Source organism: Bombina bombina, chromosome 2 (genome assembly GCF_027579735.1).
Source record: "Bombina bombina isolate aBomBom1 chromosome 2, aBomBom1.pri, whole genome shotgun sequence".
Lineage (NCBI taxonomy): Eukaryota > Metazoa > Chordata > Amphibia > Anura > Bombinatoridae > Bombina > Bombina bombina.
In genome coordinates this window covers 62991862-63015341 of record NC_069500.1, presented here as the reverse complement: position 1 = coordinate 63015341, position 23480 = coordinate 62991862, and the positions used below count along the sequence as shown (strand labels likewise).

The window sequence follows — 23480 nt, the reverse complement described above, 5'->3', positions numbered from 1 at the left end:
GATGTGTCGTCTAAATCCAAGATTTTGAACATTCCTTTCAAAGGAAAGACCCTCTTCGGGCCTGAATTGAAAGAGATTATTTCAGATATCACCGGGGGAAAAGGCCATGCTCTCCCTCAGGACAAGCCCTTTAAGACAAAGAACAAAGCTAATTTTCGTTCCTTTCGCAATTTCAGGAACGGCCCCGCTTCATCCTCTCCGGCTGCAAAGCAAGAGGGTAACGCTTCACAGGCCAAGGCAACCTGGAAACCTTACCAGGGCTGGAATAAGGGTAAACAGGCCAAAAAGCCTGCAGCTGCCACCAAGACAGCATGAAGGGGTAGCCCCCGATCCGGGACCGGATCTAGTAGGGGGCAGACTTTCTCTCTTCGCTCAGGCCTGGGCAAGAGATGTACACGATCCTTGGGCATTAGAGATTGTAGCCCAGGGATACCTTCTAGAATTCAAGGACTCTCCTCCAAGGGGAAGGTTCCACATTTCTCGTTTGTCTACAGATCAGACAAAGAAAGAGGCGTTTTTACGCTGTGTAAAAGATCTACTTACAATGGGAGTGATCCACCCAGTTCCAATTGCAGAACAAGGACTGGGGTTTTACTCAAACCTGTTTGTGGATCCCAAAAAAAAGGAACTTTCAGACCAATCCTGGATCTCAAAATTCTAAACAAATTCCTCAGAGACCCATCATTCAAGATGGAGACCATTCGGACAATCTTACCAATGATCCAGGAATGCGTATTTACACATTCCTATCCACAAAGATCATCACCAGTTTCTCAGGTTCGCTTTTCTGGACAAGCATTATCAGTTTGTGGCTCTCCCTTTCGGGTTGGCCACTGCTCCCAGAATTTTCACAAAGGTAATAGGGTCCCTCCTGGCGGTGCTAAGGCCGCGGGGCATAGCAGTGGCGCCTTATCTAGACGACATCCTAATTCAGGCTTCGACTTTACAAAGAACCAAGTCTCACATGGAGATAGTATTGGCCTTTCTGAGGTCTCACGGGTGGAAGGTGAACGTAAAAAAAGAGTTCTCTATCCCCCCTCACAAGAGTTCCATTTCTAGGAACCCTGATAGACTCGGTAGAAATGAAAATATTTATGACGGCGGTCAGAAAATTAAAACTCTTAACTACTTGCCGAGCTCTTCATTCCATTCCCCGGCCATCTGTAGCTCAGTGCATGGAGACAATCGGATTAATGGTAGCAGCAATGGACATATAGTCCCTTTTGCTCGGATACACCTCAGACCACTGCAACTATGCATGCTCAAACAGTGGATTGGGGATTATGCAGATTTGTCTCCTCAAATTCAGTTGGACCAGGAGACCAGAGATTCTTGTCTCTGGTGGTTGTCTCAGGATCACCTGTCTCAGGGAATATGTTTCCGCAGACCAGAGTGGATCATTGTAACTTCCTCTCTACGGGTCCAGGTCCCGGGACCCCAAGGCGGTATTGATAGATGCTCTAGCTGCGCCTTGGTCCTTCAATCTGGCTTATGTTTTTCCACCGTTTCCCCTTCTCCCTCGTCTGGTCGCCAGAATCAAGCAGGAGAAGGCTTTGGTGATTCTGATAGCGCCTGCGTGGCCACGCAGGACTTGGTATGCTGACCTAGTGGACATGTCATCTGTCCCACCATGGACACTGCCAATGAGACAGGATCTTCTAATACAGGGTCCGTTCAAGCATCCAAATCTAGTTTCTCTACATCTGACTGCTTGGAGATTGAACGCTTAATTCTATCAAAGCGTGGTTTCTCTGGGTCAGTTATAGATACTCTGATTCAGGCTAGAAAGCATGTCACCAGGAAAATCTACCATAAGATATGGCGGAAATATCTTTGTTGGTGTGAATCCAAGGGCTACTCATGGAGTAAGATTAGGATTCCCAGGATATTGTTTTTTCTCCAAGAAGGATTGGAGAAAGGATTGTCAGCTAGTTCCTTAAAAGGACAAATATCTGCTTTGTCTATCCTGTTACACAAGCGTCTGGCAGAGGTACCAGACGTTCAAGCATTTGCTCAGGCTTTAGTCAGAATCAAGCCTGTATATAAACCTGTGGCTCCGCCATGGAGTTTGAGTCTAGTTCTTTCAGTTCTTCAAGGGGTTCCGTTTGAACCTTTACATTCCATAGACATTAAGTTGTTATCTTGGAAAGTTTTGTTTTTGATAGCTATCTCTTCTGCTAGAAGAGTTTCAGAATTATCTGCCTTACAGTGTGATTCACCTTACCTGGTGTTCCACGCAGATAAGGTAGTTTTGCGTACCAAGCCTGGTTTTCTTCCTAAAGTTTCTAACAAGAATATTAACCAGGAAATAGTTGTTCCTTCTCTGTGTCCTAATCCATCTTTGAAGAAGGAACGTCTATTACACAATCTTGATGTAGTCCGTGCTTTAAAGTTCTATTTACAAGCAACTAAGGATTTCAGACAAACATCTTCTTTGTTTGTTATCTATTCTGGTAAAAGGAGAGGTCAGAAAGCGATTGCTACCTCTCTTTCTTTTTGGCTGAAAAGCATCATCCGTTTGGCCTATGAGACTGCTGGCCAGCAGCCTCCTGAAAGAATTACTGCTCATTCTACCAGAGCAGTGGCTTCCACATGGGCTTTCAAGAATGAGGCTTCTGTTGAACAGATTTGTAAGGCAGTGACTTGGTCTTCATTGCATACTTTTGCCAACTGTTATAAATTCGATACTTTTGCTTCTTCGGAGGCTATTTTTGGGATAAAGGTTTTGCAAGCAGTGGTGCCTTCCGTTTAAGGTACCTGTCTTGATCCCTCCCTTCATCCGTGTCCTAAAGCTTTGGTATTGGTATCCCACAAGTAAAGGATGAATCCGTGGACTGGATACACCTTGCAAGAGAAAACAGAATTTATGCTTACCTGATAAATTACTTTCTCTTGCGGTGTATCCAGTCCACGGCCCGCCCTGGCATTTAAGTCAGGTAAAAAAATTTATGTTTAAACTACAGTCACCACTGCACCCTATGGTTTCTCCTTTTTCTTCCTAACCTTTGGTCGATTGACTGGGGGGTGGAGCTAGAGGGGGAGCTATATGGACAGCTTTGCTGTGTGCTCTCTTTGCCACTTCCTGTAGGGAATGAGAATATCCCACAAGTAAAGGATGAATCCGTGGACTGGATACACCGCAAGAGAAAGTAATTTATCAGGTAAGCATAAATTCTGTTTTTCTTCAGTCTCAATTAGGGAATTCATTGAGTTCATTTGAATATATTTTAATTTACCAACTTAGCACTTAAGAAACATTAAATATTAAGATCGATTCGCAATTATAACCATATTTAATAGTTTAAATTTATTCTCTTAGCGCATGAAATACATTTAACATTTAGATTAACTCGCAATCTTAACCATATCATCACTTCAACAGTCAGCCCTTTGGGCGCCACTAACAAACTTTAACACTTTGGAATCGATGGAGCACCTTTCAGGATTAGAAGGTAAGTTTTTAAAGAAAACGCTTGAAATGTCAATTTTGATGAATTAAAGTGCTCTTGTTTTTAATAGGATTATTAAAAACCGGGCACTAATTCGTCAAAATTGACCTTAAAGGGCCATGATACCCACATTTTTTCTTTCATGATTTAGAAAGAGAATGCAATTTTAAACATCTTTCTAATTTACTTATATTATCTATTTTGTTTTATTCTGTTGTTATTCTTTGTTGAAAATCATATCTAGATATGCTCAGTAGCTGCTGATTGGTTGCTGCACATAGAAGCCTGGTGTGATTGGCTCACCATGTGCATTGCTTTTTCTTCAACTAAGGATATCTAAAAAATGAAGCAAAATAAATAATAGAAGTAAATTGTAATGTTGTTTACATTTCTATTCTCTATCTGAATCATGAAAGAAATTTTTTGGGTTTAGTGGCCCTTTAACTTTAAGTTCAAAAGATGTCTCCTCTTATCTCCCCTGAGGGCAGATAAGTGGCTCATTTTGCAAGAAAATAAGTAAGTTGTTTGCTGTTTTTAACACAATCTGTTTCTTTTTATGTTTAGTGGGATTTAGCATATTTGTTTTTACTAGAGGAACACTGTTTCATATTCCTTTAATAATGAACATTCATATTTCATGTTACTAAATGGGTGTGAGGAATAATAACTGTATGCGCTGGCGTAATCTTTTTATATCTGCTACTGAAACTAATATCGTCAGGATTGTGAATTACATAAAACCCTTCATAGGCCTAACTTTTATATGGATTAGGTATTAATGGTAGTAATGTCACCTGATTACAGTAAACCAATCAAATCATATGATGCTTATGCTGCTTGTGTTCTCATATGTTAAAGAGATATTAAAGTCAAAATTCAACTTTCATGGGTTCAGAAAGAGCAAGTAATTTTAAGACACTTACACATTTTTGTTATTATCAAATGTACATTGTTCTCTTGTTATTGTTTGTTGCAAATCATATGTACATATGCTCAGCAGCAGCAATGCACTATTGGAAACTAAATAATAAATAGTAGTTAAACCCCCAGTATGCCTTTTGTCATTGGCTTATCTGATGTGACAAGCTAGCTCTAAGTAGTGCATTTCTGCTCTGGTGCTGACTTTAATTATGTGTTTAATCCCTTTGTAGAGGTTAAACACTTAAACATATGCAAGTAACAGTGCAATAATAAAATGCTTCTTGCATTCTTATGTTCCTTTAATTAGAATTATTATTGCTAGTGCTTTGTGTGTTAGTTCTGATCGTATAGCGCATGTTAAGAATAAAGTCTCTTTTTATCACATATTTTATAAAAAGAAAACGCGTGGGGACTTCCGGGCGGCGGCCATTTTACTGGTCGCACTGAGCTTCAGCTCCTGAGGTTTTCTTCACAGTTCTTTAATTCTGCTAGGCAGATCTGGGATTATCCAATTTAAAATTGTGGAGAGGCTTGTCTGTTGGCGTCCTGATCCGAGATATAGGGTTTTGGATCGTGGCGCGGCTTAATTGCCCTCAGTACCGGACTTTTCACTTTGAGGCCTTTCCCTATCACTGAAACCTCTATACTGTCCCCACACTTAGCTGCGCCTTGAGTGCGCAGATTCCATTCTCATTCTTAGACTGTTATCATCATCTCTAAGGGGGAACCACTTATTGCAATTAAACAGCTATTTACAAAGATAATCTCACTAAAGAGGATACACCTAATTCATAAAAAGCAAATGGAGGCGCTAGATAGATGGGAAACTAAAATGAACCAGATCATACAAACCCACTTCCGGAGCTTAGAGAAGGAGCTGTGCAGAGTTATTTGCGGATGGCGTCTGCTTGAGAGAACTGATCGGCAGCCTGTTGACTGCTACCCAAAAGGCAGCTCCAGCTTTGTTTACTTTGGCATAGCAAGCAACGAGATTACCCTTTCAACCAATCCGGTAAATCCGGTCTCTGAAAGAACCCTACTTACCCTCGAGCATTTAACAGAGGTCCTTGGAACCCTAGGAGGCACGACCTGCAACGCAGATCCCTCTATCTCTCAAGTGAACACCATGCCTGATGCTGAAGAGGCTACGATGACCCTTTCAGGAGAGACCAAGGAGTGGTCTACGTGATGTCTGCCAGAGAGATGGAACTGTAACAGAGGAACAGAAAAGGTCCTCCTCTCTTACCTTCCTGGAAACTACTGAGCCGGAGATCAAGTGCCTAAACTCCGGAGTTGTCGGTAGCACTGAGTCCTTGGAGCCGGCAACTTTTACACTCAGGGCAAATTTTCTCAATAAGCACCTCCAGCTCTGAACGCCATGGAGAGGGTTGAGAAAGATATATATATATAGACCAGGACTTCCTCACAGTAATGCATATAATGACATTTTACTAGTCAACAAGGCAATTACTTCCAAAGTCCTGGACTGTTATAATAAGCTCTAAAGAAGTATGAGTGAACTGTTGTACTTATTCAGTGATAGCCCAATTATACTACAAAAGTTTATTCATAGACTATTATATTCAGGAAGACGTTTAGCCTGAGATCTCACTAATGGTTAGAAACTATCTATACACCCCAACTGTTGAATTTACATACATGACTAACATATTTTAGTTATAGCATTAATGCATATCATATGTGTTTTATATGTTTTACAGTTAAGACCTTATAAGCATAGATATATTATTGTTTATGTTAAGTTCATGCTGTTAAGGGTTGTCAATACTTTATTTCACTATACAACACCTCTTTGTGAAACATCCATACCCTGCAGACCCTATAACAATCAAGTTAGGTTGGATTGGGGTTCATATAGTGGGCTGATAAGTGAGACACAATACAGTTATCCCATTAGTTACTTGCTCTATTTCTACAGAGCATATGTTCACGTTAGCAGAGCTCCACTTCTGTTTTTGAAGAGTTAACCCATAGACAAGCTTCACAGTGTTACCTCGCAAGAACTATAGCGAAATCAAAGTCCTAATCCCATAAAACAGCCAACCTACACTACCAATATCTATTACTATACCTTCTGGAGGATGGAGGATTTAGAAGTTTATGATTTGATAGTTATTGTTTTTTTTTTCATGTCAATAATCAACGTGCAACCGAAATGTTGTCATTATTGTCACATTAAGCTAAATGTGTGTCTTACCTTTTATAAAACCTCAATAAAAATTATTAGAAAAAGAAAAAGCTTGCTCAGAAGAAGAGGCTTTATATCTTGTCTGAGAGATACTTTTAGCAGTAGGTTAAGAAAATAAGTCATTATTTGTCATTGTACGAGATTATTAATAGGCAACTTCATTTAGTGTTATTTTATACGTTTTGCTTAATTGCCTCCTTCCCTCCTCATGTCTTTCAGACTAGCACTGGATGGGGCACCGATCATAGCTATCCATAAGGCAAGATATTACAAGAAGAAAGATGGTCTAGCATTGGGCCCTGGGCCTTTTGTTACTGGACTAGAATATGCAACAGACACAAAAGCAACAGTGGTTGGTAAACCAGAGAAGACGTTCTTCCTCGAGGCCCTGAGAAGTACTGGGTGCAAACCTGAGGAGGCTCTTATGATAGGGGATGTAAGTGAAAAGTTCTGAGAGTATGATCTGTTTACCGTTACGCCCTGAAAGTATGATCTGTTTACCGTTACACCCTGAGAGTATGATCTGTTTACCGTTACGCCCTGAAAGTATGATCTGTTTACCGTTACGCCCTGAGAGTATGATCTGTTTACCGTTAGGCCCTAAGAATATAATCTGTTTACCGTTAGGCCCTAAGAGTATAATCTGTTTACCGTTATGCCCTGAGAGTATGATCTGTTTACCTTTACGCCCTGAAAGTATGATCTGTTTACCGTTACGCCCTGAGAGAATGATCTGTTTACCATTAGGCCCTAAGAGTATGATCTGTTTAGCGTTACGCCCTGAAAGTATGATCTGTTTACCGTTACGCCCTGAGAGTATGATCTTTTTACCGTTACGCCCTGAAAGTATGATCTGTTTACCGTTAGGCCCTAAGAGTATAATCTGTTTACCGTTATGCCCTGAGAGTATGATCTGTTTACCGTTACGCCCTGAGAGTAGGTTTTATTTACTGCTACGCCCTGAGAGTATAATCAATTTACCGTTACACCCTGAGAGTATGATCTGTTTACCATTATGTCCTGAGAGTATGATCTGTTTACCGTTATGCCCTGAGAGTATGATCTGTTTACCATTATGTCCTGAGAGTATGATCTGTTTACCGTTACACCCTGAGAGTATGATCTGTTTACCGTTACACCCTGAGAGTATGATCTGTTTACTTTTACACCCTGAGAGTATGATCTGTTTACCGGTATTCCCTGAGAGTTTGATCTGCTTACCGTTACACCCTGAGAGTATGATCTGTTTACCGGTATGCCCTGAGAATATGATCTGTTTACCGTTACACCCTGAGAGTATGATCTGTTTACCGTTACACCCTGAGAGTATGATCTGTTTACCGGTATGCCCTGAGAGTATGATCTGTTTACAGTTACACCCTGAGAGTATGATCTGTTTACCGTTACACCCTGAGAGTATGATCTGTTTACCGTTACACCCTGAGAGTATGATCTGTTTACCGTTGCACCCTGAGAGTATGATCTGTTTACTGGTATGCCCTGAGAGTATGATCTGTTTACCTTTATGCCCTGAGAGTATGATCTGTTTACTGTTACACCCTGAGAGTATGATCTGTTTACTGTTACACCCTGAGAGTATGATCTGTTTACCGTTGCACCCTGAGAGTATGATCTGTTTACTGTTACACCCTGAAAGTATGATCTGTTTACTGGTATGCCCTGAGAGTATGATCTGTTTACCTTTATGCCCTGAGAGTATGATCTGTTTACTGTTACACCCTGAGAGTATGATCTGTTTACCGTTGCACCCTGAGAGTATGATCTGTTTACTGGTATGCCCTGAGAGTATGATCTGTTTACCTTTATGCCCTGAGAGTATGATCTGTTTACTGTTACACCCTGAGAGTATGATCTGTTTACTGTTACACCCTGAGAGTATGATCTGTTTACCGTTGCACCCTGAGAGTATGATCTGTTTACCGTTACGCCCTGAGAGTATGATCTATTTACTGGTATGCCCTGAGAGTATGATCTGTTTACCTTTATGCCCTGAGAGTATGATCTGTTTACTGTTACACCCTGAGAGTATGATCTGTTTACCGTTGCACCCTGAGAGTATGATCTATTTACTGTTATGCCCTGAGAGTATGATCTATTTACTGTTACGCCCTGAGAGTATGATCTGTTTACCGTTACGCCCTGAGAGTATGATCTATTTACTGTTATGCCCTGAGAGTATGATCTATTTACTGTTATGCCCTGAGAGTATGATCTATTTACTGTTGCACCCTGAGAGTATGATCTATTTACTGTTATGCCCTGAGAGTATGATCTGTTTACTGTTACACCCTGAGAGTATGATCTGTTTACCGTTGCACCCTGAGAGTATGATCTATTTACTGTTATGCCCTGAGAGTATGATCTGTTTACTGTTACACCCTGAGAGTATGATCTGTTTACTGTTACACCCTGAGAGTATGATCTGTTTACTGTTACACCCTGAGAGTATGATCTGTTTACCGGTATGCCCTGAGAGTATGATCTGTTTACCGTTACACCCTGAGAGTATGATCTGTTTACCGTTACACCCTGAGAGTATGAGCTGTTTACTATTATGCCCTGAGAGTATGATCTATTTACTGTTATGCCCTGAGAGTATGATCTATTTACTGTTATGCCCTGAGAGTATGATCTGTTTACCGTTAGGCCCTGAGAGTATGATCTGTTTACTATTATGTCCTGAGAGTATGATCTGTTTACTGTTATGCCCTGAGAGTATGATCTGTTTACCGTTACACCCTGAGAGTATGATCTGTTTACTGTTACACCCTGAGAGTATGATCTGTTTACTGTTACACCCTGAGAGTATGATCTGTTTACTGTTATGCCCTGAGAGTATGATCTGTTTACCGTTACACCCTGAGAGTATGATCTGTTTACTATTATGTCCTGAGAGTATGATCTGTGTGGAAAGAGGACAAACAATATAATGGTAGAGGCGCTCAGCTAACAATTGTTTCATTAAATATAAGTCTTTTGTTGGTGAATAATGTCACAGAGGTGGTGTCAAATGAAGAATTACTGCTTACCAGATGTTACCCCAATCTTATGAGGTAAGGTATGGGCTCTGGGATAAAGATGATCCACTATAGGAGACTTCTGTATCCTGCTGTTGTCCTTGGAGTGCTGTGGGGCTAGGATGGTCCTTTCAGTCTGGGAATGAAGATCCTGGACTCTCTTTGGATATTAGACTGTAATCTGTCTTTCTGTATCTTTCTTGGATGGTGGTAGGAATACTTGATTCTTGTTAATGATATCTCTTAGGTGGAAGAGCCTTTAGGTGGTGAGAATCCCCTTTTCCTCAGTGTGTAGTCAGGACGTTGCTCATAAAAAGAAAGAAACACAAGCACATAGCATAATATTGTTTTTACACAAAATGAAAATTTATTGAATGATAATATGCGCTTACATTAAAATCCCTCAATCAGTATGAGGTAAGTTATAAACGTAAATACTCCTCGCAAAGAGCTGTATCCTTAGGTGTGATAAAGATGGTGATGATCACAGGATTCTGGTACTTGATAATTATAAGCCAGTCCTAGATCTAGATAAGTATACTGTGTATTGTCACAGCCAATGATTTATATAAAATCTATAACAGTGTGTGGCTGAAAGAACTTCCCACAAGTGCAGTTGTAAAGCAGGCGATAATGCTCTTTACCGCTATCTTCTTTTAACTGGCAGCGATACAGGGCTGTGTGTTAGACCCCACTACCAATGTTTATAGGTCTAAGATAAGGTGAAAGGGCAGAGGGGCGTGAAGTGCCCTGGCTGTACACTGCTGGTATCGAGTATGCAATGTAATAATAAAAAATATAAAATATACAATTCCCTGGGGTGTGTGCTGTACAGATTAAAAAGTCCTGTACGCTCGGTAGTCCCAAGTGTTTGCTAGACCTGACAAGAGATAAATGCCTCTTGAATAAGTAAAATAATATCAACTGTTAAAAGCAATATTGTGAAATAAAAGCTTGGTAAAAGTCGTCAGGCCCTGTCCGCCCACTGTGTGTAACCTTACGCGTTTCGAAGTCTATCGTGACTTCTTCTTCAGAGGTAGAAAGTGAGTGGACAGGTAGAGAATGCTCCGTATTTAAGGTATGTCTAGTGGGCGTGATTTCTTTTCGGGCCTGCGTGCGTATGCGTGACGTGAAACGTAATGACTACGATGAACGTGATGATGTCACTGCGTGTAAAACTTCTGTGAAGTGTAACTTCTTTGTTGTTTCCCTGAGAGTATGATCTGTTTACCGTTACACCCTGAGAATATGATCTGTTTACCGTTACACCCTGAGAGTATGATCTGTTTACTATTATGTCCTGAGAGTATGATCTGTTTACCGTTACACCTTGAGAGTATAATCTGTTTACCGGTATGCCCTGAGAATATGATTTGTTTACCGTTACACCCTGAGAGTATGATCTGTTTCCTGTTGCACCCTGAGAGTATAATCTGTTTACCGGTATGCCCTGAGAGTATGATCTGTTTACCGTTACACACTGAGAATATGATCTGTTTACTGTTACACCCTAAGAGTATGATCTGTTTACTGTTACACCCTGAGAGTATGATCTGTTTCCTGTTGCACCCTGAGAGTTTGATCTGTTTATCGGTATGCCCTGAGAGTATGATCTGTTTACCGGTATGCCCTGAGAGTATGATCTGTTTACTGTTACACCCTAAGAGTATGATCTGTTTACCATTACACCCTGAGAGTATGATCTGTTTCCTGTTGCACCCTGAGAGTTTGATCTGTTTATCGGTATGCCCTGAGAGTATGATCTGTTTACCGGTATGCCCTGAGAGTATGATCTGTTTACTGTTACACCCTGAGAGTATGATCTGTTTACTGTTACACCCTGAGAGTATGATCTGTTTACTATTATGTCCTGAGAGTATGATCTGTTTACCGTTACACCCTGAGAGTATAATCTGTTTACCCGTATGCCCTGAGAGTATGATCTGTTTCCTGTTGCACCCTGAGAGTATGATCTGTTTACTGTTACACCCTGAGAGTATGATATGTTTACCGCTACACCCTGAGAGTATGATCTGTTTACCGTTACACCCTGAGAGTATGATCTGTTTCCTGTTGCACCCTGAGAGTATGATCTGTTTACTGTTACACCCTGAGAGTATGATCTGTTTACCGTTACACCCTGAGAGTATGATCTGTTTACCGTTACACCCTGAGAGTATGATCTGTTTACCTTTATGCCCTGAGAGTATGATCTGTTTCCTGTTGCACCCTGAGAGTATGATCTGTTTACCGTTACACCCTGAGAGTATAATCTGTTTACCCGTATGCCCTGAGAGTATGATCTGTTTACTGTTACACCCTGAGAGTATGATCTGTTTACTGTTACACCCTGAGAGTATGATCTGTTTCCTGTTGCACCCTGAGAGTATGATCTGTTTACCGTTACACCCTGAGAGTATAATCTGTTTACCCGTATGCCCTGAGAGTATGATCTGTTTACTGTTACACCCTGAGAGTATGATCTGTTTACTGTTACACCCTGAGAGTATGATCTGTTTCCTGTTGCACCCTGAGAGTTTGATCTGTTTACTGTTACACCCTGAGAGTATGATCTGTTTACCGTTACACCCTGAGAGTTTGATCTGTTTCCTGTTACACCCTGAGAGTATGATCTGTTTACCGTTACACCCTGAGAGTATGATCTGTTTACCGTTACACCCTGAGAGTTTGATCTGTTTACTGTTACACCCTGAGAGTATGATCTGTTTACCGGTATGCCCTGAGAGTATGATCTGTTTACTGTTACACCCTGAGAGTATGATCTGTTTACTATTATGTCCTGAGAGTATGATCTGTTTACCGTTACACCCTGAGAGTATAATCTGTTTACCCGTATGCCCTGAGAGTATGATCTGTTTACCGTTACACCTTGAGAGTATGATCTGTTTACCGTTACACCCTGAGAGTATGATCTGTTTACCGGTATGCCCTGAGAGTATGATCTGTTTACAGTTACACCCTGAGAGTATGATCTGTTTACCGTTACACCCTGAGAGTATGATCTGTTTACCTTTATGCCCTGAGAGTATGATCTGTTTACTGTTACACCCTGAGAGTATGATCTGTTTACTATTATGTCCTGAGAGTATGATCTGTTTACCGTTACACCCTGAGAGTATGATCTGTTTACCGGTATGCCCTGAGAATATGATCTGTTTACCGTTACACCCTGAGAGTATGATCTGTTTACCATTACACCCTGAGAGTATGATCTGTTTACCGGTATGCCCTGAGAGTATGATCTGTTTACTATTATGTCCTGAGAGTATGATCTGTTTACCGTTACACCCTGAGAGTATGATCTCTTTACCGTTACACCCTGAGAGTATGATCTGTTTACCTTTATGCCCTGAGAGTATGATCTGTTTACTGTTACACCCTGAGAGTATGATCTGTTTACCGTTGCACCCTGAGAGTATGATCTGTTTACCGGTATGCCCTGAGAGTATGATCTGTTTACCTTTATGCCCCGAGAGTATGATCTGTTTACTGTTACACCCTGAGAGTATGATCTGTTTACCGTTGCACCCTGAGAGTATGATCTATTTACTGTTATGCCCTGAGAGTATGATCTATTTACTGTTACGCCCTGAGAGTATGATCTGTTTACCGTTACGCCCTGAGAGTATGATCTATTTACTGTTACGCCCTGAGAGTATGATCTGTTTACCGTTGCGCCCTGAGAGTATGATCTATTTACTGTTATGCCCTGAGAGTATGATCTATTTACTGTTATGCCCTGAGAGTATGATCTGTTTACCGTTACACCCTGAGAGTATGATCTATTTACTGTTACACCCTGAGAGTATGATCTGTTTACCGTTACACCCTGAGAGTATAATCTGTTTACTATTATGTCCTGAGAGTATGATCTATTTACTGTTATGCCCTGAGAGTATGATCTGTTTACTATTATGTCCTGAGAGTATTATCTGTTTACTATTATGTCCTGAGAGTATGATCTGTTTACCGTTACACCCTGAGAGTATAATCTGTTTACTGGTATGCCCTGAGAATATGATTTGTTTACCGTTACGCCCTGAGAGTATGATCTGTTTACCGTTACACCCTGAGAGTATGATCTGTTTACCGTTACACCCTGAGAGTATGATCTGTTTACTGTTACACCCTGAGAGTATGATCTGTTTACTGTTATGCCCTGAGAGTATGATCTGTTTACTGTTACACCCTGAGAGTATGATCTGTTTACAGTTACACCCTGAGAGTATGATCTGTTTACCGTTACACCCTGAGAGTATGATCTGTTTACCGTTACACCCTGAGAGTATGATCTGTTTACTGTTACACCCTGAGAGTATGATCTGTTTACTGTTATGCCCTGAGAGTATGATCTGTTTACTGTTGCACCCTGAGAGTATGATCTGTTTACTGTTGCACCCTGAGAGTATGATCTGTTTACTGTTGCACCCTGAGAGTATGATCTGTTTACTGTTACACCCTGAGAGTATGATCTGTTTACTGTTACACCCTGAGAGTATGATCTGTTTACTGTTACACCCTGAGAGTATGATCTGTTTACCGTTACACCCTGAGAGTATGATCTGTTTACTGTTACACCCTGAGAGTATGATCTGTTTACTGTTACACCCTGAGAGTATGATCTGTTTACTGTTACACCCTGAGAGTATGATCTGTTTACTGTTATGCCCTGAGAGTATGATTTGTTTACCGTTACACCCTGAGAGTATGATCTGTTTACCGTTACACCTTAAGAGTATAATCTGTTTACCGTTACACCCTGAGAGTATGATCTGTTTACCGTTACACCCTGAGAGTATGATCTGTTTACCGTTACACCCTGAGAGTATGATCTGTTTACCTTTATGCCCTGAGAGTATGATCTGTTTACTGTTACACCCTGAGAGTATGATCTGTTTACCGTTGCACCCTGAGAGTATGATCTATTTACTGTTACACCCTGAGAGTATGATCTGTTTACCGTTGCACCCTGAGAGTATGATCTATTTTCTGTTATGCCCTGAGAGTATGATCTGTTTACCGTTACACCCTGAGAGTATGATCTATTTACTATTATGCCCTGAGAGTATGATCTATTTACTATTATGCCCTGAGAGTATGATCTATTTACTATTATGCCCTGAGAGTATGATCTATTTACTATTATGCCCTGAGAGTATGATCTATTTACTATTATGCCCTGAGAGTATGATCTGTTTACTATTATGCCCTGAGAGTATGATCTATTTACTATTATGCCCTGAGAGTATGATCTATTTACTATTATGCCCTGAGAGTATGATCTATTTACTATTATGCCCTGAGAGTATGATCTATTTACTATTATGCCCTGAGAGTATGATCTATTTACTGTTATGCCCTGAGAGTATGATCTATTTACTATTATGCCCTGAGAGTATGATCTATTTACTATTATGCCCTGAGAGTATGATCTATTTACTGTTATGCCCTGAGAGTATGATCTATTTACTGTTATGCCCTGAGAGTATGATCTATTTACTGTTACGCCCTGAGAGTATGATCTGTTTACTGTTACACCCTGAGAGTATGATCTGTTTACAGTTACACCCTGAGAGTATGATCTGTTTACCGTTACGCCCTGAGAGTATGATCTGTTTACCGTTAGGCCCTGAGAGTATGATCTGTTTACTATTATGTCCTGAGAGTATGATCTATTTACTGTTATGCCCTGAGAGTATGATCTGTTTACTATTATGTCCTGAGAGTATGATCTGTTTACTTTTATGTCCTGAGAGTATGATCTGTTTACCATTACACCTTGAGAGTATAATCTGTTTACCGGTATGCCCTGAGAATATGATTTGTTTACCGTTACACCCTGAGAGTATGATCTGTTTACCGTTACACCTTGAGAGTATAATCTGTTTACCGGTATGCCCTGAGAGTATGATCTGTTTACCGTTACACACTGAGAATATGATTTGTTTACTGTTACACCCTAAGAGTATGATCTGTTTACCTTTACACCCTGAGAATATGATCTGTTTACTGTTACACCCTGAGAGTATGATCTGTTTCCTGTTGCACCCTGAGAGTTTGATCTGTTTATCGGTATGCCCTGAGAGTATGATCTGTTTACTGTTACACCCTGAGAGTATGATCTGTTTACCGTTACACCCTGAGAGTATGATCTGTTTACCGTTACACCCTGAGAGTATGATCTGTTTACTATTATGTCCTGAGAGTATGATCTGTTTACTGTTACACCCTGAGAGTATGATCTGTTTACTGTTACACCCTGAGAGTATGATCTGTTTACTATTATGTCCTGAGAGTATGATCTGTTTACCGTTACACCCTGAGAGTATAATCTGTTTACCGTTACACCCTGAGAGTATGATCTGTTCCCTGTTGCACCCTGAGAGTATGATCTGTTTACTGTTACACCCTGAGAGTATGATCTGTTTACCGTTACACCCTGAGAGTATGATCTGTTTACCGTTACACCCTGAGAGTATGATCTGTTTCCTGTTGCACCCTGAGAGTATGATCTGTTTACTGTTACACCCTGAGAGTATGATCTGTTTACCGTTACACCCTGAGAGTATGATCTGTTTACCGTTACACCCTGAGAGTATGATCTGTTTACCGTTACACCCTGAGAGTATGATCTGTTTACCTTTATGCCCTGAGAGTATGATCTGTTTCCTGTTGCACCCTGAGAGTATGATCTGTTTACCGTTACACCCTGAGAGTATGATCTGTTTACCGGTATGCCCTGAGAGTATGATCTGTTTACAGTTACACCCTGAGAGTATGATCTGTTTACCGTTACACCCTGAGAGTATGATCTGTTTACCGTTACACCCTGAGAGTACGATCTGTTTACCGTTACACCCTGAGAGTATGATCTGTTTACCTTTATGCCCTGAGAGTATGATCTGTTTACTGTTACACCCTGAGAGTATGATCTGTTTACCGTTGCACCCTGAGAGTATGATCTGTTTACCGTTACACCCTGAGAGTATGATCTATTTACTGTTACGCCCTGAGAGTATGATCTGTTTACTGTTACACCCTGAGAGTATGATCTGTTTACAGTTACACCCTGAGAGTATGATCTGTTTACCGTTACGCCCTGAGAGTATGATCTGTTTACCGTTAGGCCCTGAGAGTATGATCTGTTTACTATTATGTCCTGAGAGTATGATCTATTTACTGTTATGCCCTGAGAGTATGATCTGTTTACTATTATGTCCTGAGAGTATGATCTGTTTACTATTATGTCCTGAGAGTATGATTTGTTTACCGTTACACCCTGAGAGTATGATCTGTTTACTGTTACACCTTGAGAGTAGAATCTGTTTACCGGTATGCCCTGAGAATATGATTTGTTTACCGTTACACCCTGAGAGTATGATCTGTTTACTGTTACACCTTGAGAGTAGAATCTGTTTACCGGTATGCCCTGAGAGTATGATCTGTTTACCGTTACACACTGAGAATATGATCTGTTTACTGTTACACCCTAAGAGTATGATCTGTTTACCTTTACACCCTGAGAATATGATCTGTTTACTGTTACACTCTGAGAGTATGATCTGTTTCCTGTTGCACCCTGAGAGTTTGATCTGTTTATCGGTATGCCCTGAGAGTATGATCTGTTTACCAGTATGCCCTGAGAGTATGATCTGTTTACTGTTACACCCTGAGAGTATGATCTGTTTACTGTTACACCCTGAGAGTATGATCTGTTTACTATTATGTCCTGAGAGTATGATCTGTTTACCGTTACACCCTGAGAGTATAATCTGTTTACCGTTACACCCTGAGAGTATGATCTGTTTCCTGTTGCACCCTGAGAGTATGATCTGTTTACTGTTACACCCTGAGAGTATGATCTGTTTACCGTTACACCCTGAGAGTATGATCTGTTTACCGTTACACCCTGAGAGTATGATCTGTTTCCTGTTGCACCCTGAGAGTATGATCTGTTTACTGTTACACCCTGAGAGTATGATCTGTTTACCGTTACACCCTGAGAGTATGATCTGTTTACCGTTACACCCTGAGAGTATGATCTGTTTACCGTTACACCCTGAGAGTATGATCTGTTTACCTTTATGCCCTGAGAGTATGATCTGTTTCCTGTTGCACCCTGAGAGTATGATCTGTTTACCGTTACACCCTGAGAGTATAATCTGTTTACCCGTATGCCCTGAGAGTATGATCTGTTTACTGTTACACCCTGAGAGTATGATCTGTTTACTGTTACACCCTGAGAGTATGATCTGTTTCCTGTTGCACCCTGAGAGTATGATCTGTTTACCGTTACACCCTGAGAGTTTAATCTGTTTACCCGTATGCCCTGAGAGTATGATCTGTTTACTGTTACACCCTGAGAGTATGATCTGTTTACTGTTACACCCTGAGAGTATGATCTGTTTCCTGTTGCACCCTGAGAGTTTGATCTGTTTACTGTTACACCCTGAGAGTATGATCTGTTTACCGTTACACCCTGAGAGTTTGATCTGTTTACTGTTACACCCTAAGAGTATGATCTGTTTACCGTTACACCCTGAGAGTATGATCTGTTTACCGTTACACCCTGAGAGTTTGATCTGTTTACTGTTACACCCTGAGAGTATGATCTGTTTACCGGTATGCCCTGAGAGTATGATCTGTTTACTGTTACACCCTGAGAGTTTGATCTGTTTACTGTTACACCCTGAGAGTATGATCTGTTTACTGTTACACCCTGAGAGTATGATCTGTTTACTATTATGTCCTGAGAGTATGATCTGTTTACCGTTACACCCTGAGAGTATAATCTGTTTACCCGTATGCCCTGAGAGTATGATCTGTTTACTGTTACACCCTGAGAGTATTATCTGTTTACTGTTGCACCCTGAGAGTATGATCTGTTTACTGTTGCACCCTGAGAGTATGATCTGTTTACTGTTACACCCTGAGAGTATGATCTGTTTCCTGTTGCACCCTGAGAGTTTGATCTGTTTACTGTTACACCCTGAGAGTATGATCTGTTTACCGTTACACCCTGAGAGTTTGATCTGTTTACTGTTACACCCTGAGAGTATGATCTGTTTACCGTTACACCCTGAGAGTATGATCTGTTTACCGTTACACCCTGAGAGTTTGATCTGTTTACTGTTACACCCTGAGAGTATGATCTGTTTACCGGTATGCCCTGAGAGTATGATCTGTTTACTGTTACACCCTGAGAGTATGATCTGTTTACCGTTACACCCTGAGAGTATAATCTGTTTACCCGTATGCCCTGAGAGTATGATCTGTTTACCGGTACACCCTGAGAGTATGATCTGTTTACTGTTACACCCTGAGAGTATGATCTGTTTACCGTTACACCCTGAGAGTATGATCTGTTTACCGTTACACCCTGAGAGTATGATCTGTTTACTATTATGTCCTGAGAGTATGATCTGTTTACTGTTACACCCTGAGAGTATGATCTGTTTACCGTTACACCCTGAGAGTATGATCTGTTTACTATTATGTCCTGAGAGTATGATCTGTTTACTGTTACACCCTGAGAGTATGATCTGTTTACTGTTACACCCTGAGAGTATGATCTGTTTACTATTATGTCCTGAGAGTATGATCTGTTTACCGTTACACCCTGAGAGTATAATCTGTTTACCCGTATGCCCTGAGAGTATGATCTGTTTCCTGTTGCACCCTGAGAGTATGATCTGTTTACTGTTACACCCTGAGAGTATGATCTGTTTACCGTTACACCCTGAGAGTATGATCTGTTTACCGTTACACCCTGAGAGTATGATCTGTTTCCTGTTGCACCCTGAGAGTATGATCTGTTTACTGTTACACCCTGAGAGTATGATCTGTTTACCGTTACACCCTGAGAGTATGATCTGTTTACCGTTACACCCTGAGAGTATGATCTGTTTACCTTTATGCCCTGAGAGTATGATCTGTTTACCGTTACACCCTGAGAGTATGATCTGTTTACCCGTATGCCCTGAGAGTATGATCTGTTTCCTGTTGCACCCTGAGAGTATGATCTGTTTACTGTTACACCCTGAGAGTATGATCTGTTTACTGTTACACCCTGAGAGTATGATCTGTTTACTGTTACACCCTGAGAGTATGATCTGTTTCCTGTTGCACCCTGAGAGTATGATCTGTTTACCGTTATACCCTGAGAGTATAATTTGTTTACCCGTATGCCCTGAGAGTATGATCTGTTTACTGTTACACCCTGAGAGTATGATCTGTTTACTGTTACACCCTGAGAGTATGATCTGTTTCCTGTTGCACCCTGAGAGTTTGATCTGTTTACTGTTACACCCTGAGAGTATGATCTGTTTACCGTTACACCCTGAGAGTATGATCTGTTTACCGTTACACCCTGAGAGTATGATCTGTTTACCGGTATGCCCTGAGAGTATGATCTGTTTACTGTTACACCCTGAGAGTATGATCTGTTTACGTTACACCCTGAGAGTATGATCTGTTTACCGTTACACCCTGAGAGTATAATCTGTTTACCCGTATGCCCTGAGAGTATGATCTGTTTACTGTTACACCCTGAGAGTATGATCTGTTTACCGTTACACCCTGAGAGTATAATCTGTTTACCCGTATGCCCTGAGAGTATGATCTGTTTACCGTTACACCCTGAGAGTATGATCTGTTTACTGTTACACCCTGAGAGTATGATCTGTTTACCGTTACACCCTGAGAGTATGATCTGTTTACCGTTACACCCTGAGAGTATGATCTGTTTACCGGTATGCCCTGAGAGTATGATCTGTTTACTGTTACACCCTGAGAGTATGATCTGTTTACCGTTACACCCTGAGAGTATGATCTGTTTACTATTATGTCCTGAGAGTATGATCTGTTTACTGTTACACCCTGAGAGTATGATCTGTTTACTGTTACACCCTGAGAGTATGATCTGTTTACCGTTACACCCTGAGAGTATGATCTGTTTACTGTTACACCCTGAGAGTATAATCTGTTTACCCGTATGCCCTGAGAGTATGATCTGTTTACCGTTACACCCTGAGAGTATGATCTGTTTACCGTTACACCCTGAGAGTATGATCTGTTTACTATTATGTCCTGAGAGTATGATCTGTTTACCGTTACACCCTGAGAGTATGATCTGTTTACCGTTACACCCTGAGAGTATGATCTGTTTACCGTTACACCCTGAGAGTATGATCTGTTTACTGTTACACCCTGAGAGTATAATCTGTTTACCCGTATGCCCTGAGAGTATGATCTGTTTACTGTTACACCCTGAGAGTATGATCTGTTTACTGTTACACCCTGAGAGTATGATCTGTTTACTGTTACACCCTGAGAGTATGATCTGTTTACTGTTACACCCTGAGAGTATGATCTGTTTACGGTTACACCCTGAGAGTATGATCTGTTTACTGTTACACCCTGAGAGTATGATCTGTTTACTGTTACACCCTGAGAGTATGATCTGTTTACCGTTACACCCTGAGAGTATAATCTGTTTACCCGTATGCCCTGAGAGTATGATCTGTTTACTGTTACACCCTGAGAGTATGATCTGTTTACTGTTGCACCCTGAGAGTATGATCTGTTTACTGTTGCACCCTGAGAGTATGATCTGTTTACTGTTGCACCCTGAGAGTATGATCTGTTTACTGTTACACCCTGAGAGTATGATCTGTTTACTGTTACACCCTGAGAGTATGATCTGTTTACTGTTACACCCTGAGAGTATGATCTGTTTACCGTTACACCCTGAGAGTATGATCTGTTTACTGTTACACCCTGAGAGTATGATCTGTTTACTGTTACACCCTGAGAGTATGATCTGTTTACTGTTACACCCTGAGAGTATGATCTGTTTACTGTTATGCCCTGAGAGTATGATCTGTTTACTGTTACGCCCTGAGAGTATGATCTGTTTACTGTTACACCCTGAGAGTATGATCTGTTTACTGTTACACCCTGAGAGTATGATCTGTTTACTGTTACACCCTGAGAGTATGATCTGTTTACTGTTACACCCTGAGAGTATGATCTGTTTACTATTATGTCCTGAGAGTATGATCTGTTTACCGTTACACCCTGAGAGTATAATCTGTTTACCCGTATGCCCTGAGAGTATGATCTGTTTACCGTTACACCCTGAGAGTATGATCTGTTTACTGTTACACCCTGAGAGTATGATCTGTTTACTATTATGTCCTGAGAGTATGATCTGTTTACCGTTACACCCTGAGAGTATGATCTGTTTACCGGTATGCCCTGAGAATATGATCTGTTTACCGTTACACCCTGAGAGTATGATCTGTTTACCGTTACACCCTGAGAGTATGATCTGTTTACCGGTATGCCCTGAGAGTATGATCTGTTTACTGTTGCACCCTGAGAGTATGATCTGTTTACTGTTACACCCTGAGAGTATGATCTGTTTACTGTTACACCCTGAGAGTATGATCTGTTTACCGTTACACCCTGAGAGTATGATCTGTTTACCGTTACACCCTGAGAGTATGATCTGTTTACCTTTATGCCCTGAGAGTATGATCTGTTTACTGTTACACCCTGAGAGTATGATCTGTTTACCGTTGCACCCTGAGAGTATGATCTGTTTACCGTTACACCCTGAGAGTATGATCTATTTACTGTTACGCCCTGAGAGTATGATCTGTTTACTGTTACACCCTGAGAGTATGATCTGTTTACAGTTACACCCTGAGAGTATGATCTGTTTACCGTTACGCCCTGAGAGTATGATCTGTTTACCGTTAGGCCCTGAGAGTATGATCTGTTTACTATTATGTCCTGAGAGTATGATCTGTTTACTGTTACACCCTGAGAGTATGATCTGTTTACTGTTACACCCTGAGAGTATGATCTGTTTACTGTTATGCCCTGAGAGTATGATCTGTTTACTGTTGCACCCTGAGAGTATGATCTGTTTACTGTTACACCCTGAGAGTATGATCTGTTTACTGTTACACCCTGAGAGTATGATCTGTTTACTGTTACACCCTGAGAGTATGATCTGTTTACTGTTACACCCTGAGAGTATGATCTGTTTACTATTATGTCCTGAGAGTATGATCTGTTTACCGTTACACCCTGAGAGTATAATCTGTTTACCCGTATGCCCTGAGAGTATGATCTGTTTACCGTTACACCCTGAGAGTATGATCTGTTTACTGTTACACCCTGAGAGTATGATCTGTTTACTATTATGTCCTGAGAGTATGATCTGTTTACCGTTACACCCTGAGAGTATGATCTGTTTACCGGTATGCCCTGAGAATATGATCTGTTTACCGTTACACCCTGAGAGTATGATCTGTTTACCGTTACACCCTGAGAGTATGATCTGTTTACCGGTATGCCCTGAGAGTATGATCTGTTTACAGTTACACCCTGAGAGTATGATCTGTTTACCGTTACACCCTGAGAGTATGATCTGTTTACTGTTACACCCTGAGAGTATGATCTGTTTACCTTTATGCCCTGAGAGTATGATCTGTTTACTGTTACACCCTGAGAGTATGATCTGTTTACCGTTGCACCCTGAGAGTATGATCTGTTTACCGTTACACCCTGAGAGTATGATCTATTTACTGTTACGCCCTGAGAGTATGATCTGTTTACTGTTACACCCTGAGAGTATGATCTGTTTACCTTTAAGCCCTGAGAGTATGATCTGTTTACAGTTACACCCTGAGAGTATAATCTGTTTACCGTATGCCCTGAGAGTATGATCTGTTTACTGTTACACACTGAGAGTATGATCTGTTTACTGTTACACCCTAGAGAGTATGATCTGTTTACCTTTACACCCTGAGAGTATGATCTGTTTACTGT

The 23480-nt window shown here is 40.9% G+C and overlaps 1 protein-coding gene across 3 annotated transcripts in view; it reads left to right on the top strand.

Annotated features, from left to right (window-relative positions):
• The window catches only part of HDHD2 (haloacid dehalogenase like hydrolase domain containing 2), a 179778-nt gene that overhangs the window by 102093 nt on the left and 54205 nt on the right, over positions 1-23480 (top strand). For all 3 annotated transcript variants that reach the window (XM_053701086.1, XM_053701087.1, XM_053701088.1), the window contains exon 5: positions 6799-7015. In XM_053701086.1, coding sequence (XP_053557061.1) covers positions 6799-7015 — 217 coding nt within the window. The remainder of the gene's footprint in view (positions 1-6798; positions 7016-23480) is intronic.